This window comes from Magallana gigas, chromosome 9, assembly GCF_963853765.1.
Source record: "Magallana gigas chromosome 9, xbMagGiga1.1, whole genome shotgun sequence".
Classification (NCBI taxonomy): domain Eukaryota; kingdom Metazoa; phylum Mollusca; class Bivalvia; order Ostreida; family Ostreidae; genus Magallana; species Magallana gigas.
The window spans coordinates 11,229,791-11,231,728 of record NC_088861.1 but is presented as its reverse complement, the minus strand read 5'-3'; the positions used below and the strand labels follow the sequence as shown (position 1 = coordinate 11,231,728).

Genomic DNA, 1,938 nt, shown 5'->3' with positions numbered 1-1,938 from the left:
ATATTTACCAGTTATATAATGTATACAAATACGAGTTCAAGTCATTAATACAAAACATTTTACACTATATTATTTCGCAATAGAAACTTGAAGTTGATAATTTAATATGTTTGTCATATCTTATGGTTTGTTGACAAGGAAAGGAAGAATAAAATCAAAAGGTTGAACAAAATAATTGCTTCAAAACAGTGAACAAAATAATTGCTTCAAAACAGTTATCCTCGCTTTTCCGAATCACGTGCTGAGATTCGATGTGTCATGGTAGAAAGAGAGCGCCATTGTTATTCACACCTTTGACGACGATCTTGCGAGTGTCGCGTGGTCCGTGGAAAAATTAAGTATTTATCTCTCAATTTGGGAACAAACTGTAGCTAATTCCCGTTACACTCACATAACCGTTCTTTCTCCCTGGTGATAATCAGACTACTTATTCCCTACAACGGTTAAAAATTAGAATTTTTTCTACTTTGATCTGAATTCGCTAGCCTTATAAAACGGTTGATAAGTAAATAATGATGTTTCCAAATCGTCTTTGATAATAACAGTTAACATTATTATTATTTTTTTATTTCGGTCGTCTATACATGTATAAATACAAGTTCGCAAACCTCAAGATGCCGCAGACGTTATCGGTCGCTGATGTGGAGAGGATGACGTCGACGCCTTGTGATGGTGCTCACAACTTCAAACGTAACTCCCGAGAAAGAAAACGGGTTCAACATATCAACGTGTTCATCCGGGAACTGAAAAACAAGTTGCCGGTTGAATGGACGAGTAAGAAAATGGGCAAACTAGAAATTCTACAGAAGTCAACTCTGTATATAAAACATCTCATGGATGTGTTAAAAGAGGGCGGCCCGGTGGATTCTGAACTGAAAGACGTTGTCATGGCTGCAAAAGCATCTCCCCAGTGTGCCCTTCGAGACCCGCTACCGACGAATCGGGACTGTGAAAAGGAAGCTCCATACCCCCTACCAACCCCTGCTGCTGAGATATTGGACTATAAGACAGCACCAGAGTGTAGTTTCGTCGACGACAAGGAAAGTTTGTGCATGCAGCAGGAACTATACCAAATTTTCGCCCATATGTGAAAGAGGGTTCTGTACATGTGATATTTTCAAAAACGAATCAGCACGTCGAGCTTTAATAGTTTTATCACAGTGCTCTTCGGCTTGTTTGTTTCCGGGAACCGTCCAAAATTACGTAGCAGTATACCTATTGGTCTACGAGCTGAATAGACAATAAAAATATAGACTGGACGCTATATTTAATGTTGAACGAGGCATTTGAATGTTAATGGATAAATGGGATGTATTTTACATTGTGGGACAAATATTTATTTATAGATTTGGTGTATATTGTGTATAAACTGAGCAGAAAAAAATTACATATGTTTCTTAAAGATGTAGAATGATTGAATAATTCATAATCTATAGATGATAAATTCATTTATACATGTACTTTAGAGATGGTACGAAGTTTTGGTGGAAAAGGTGTAAATTGTTTAAAATCAAACATTAAAAATACTTGAAATAAAACTTTGAATAATTTGAAAAATCAAAATTTTCCTTCGTAGATCTTTCATCGTACTTTGCGACTTTGGGGGTATTATGAACGCTCAGATCTACCATAAAATTTGAATATGATATTTTGGGTCATTTAGTGGAAAAAACTCCCCAAATGTTTTATATTTTAGATTTAAAAATTTTCTTATTTACTCATAAATAGCTCTTCATTTTAAAGGAGAATTAAATGTATTAGTCTAAAATGTTAGTCAGTCAGTCAGTCAGTCAGTCAGTAAGTAAGTAAGTGAATAGGCGATTAAGTAAGTAAGTAAGTAAGTAAGTAAGTAATTGTTTATTATAGTGACATTGTGCATGACATTTATATTAAACAAAGTATATGTCAAATAATCGTAATTTGCACCCGGCCCCTTTG

General features: G+C 35.0%; 1 protein-coding gene across 1 annotated transcript; it reads left to right on the top strand.

The window, feature by feature from the left end:
* Window positions 1–614: 614 nt before the first annotated feature.
* On the top strand, window positions 615–1,091 carry LOC105344004 (achaete-scute homolog 1b). The gene has a single exon (XM_011451552.3). It carries the CDS (start codon window positions 615–617, stop codon window positions 1,089–1,091), a length of 477 nt encoding a protein of 158 aa, XP_011449854.3.
* Window positions 1,092–1,938: the final 847 nt, after the last annotated feature.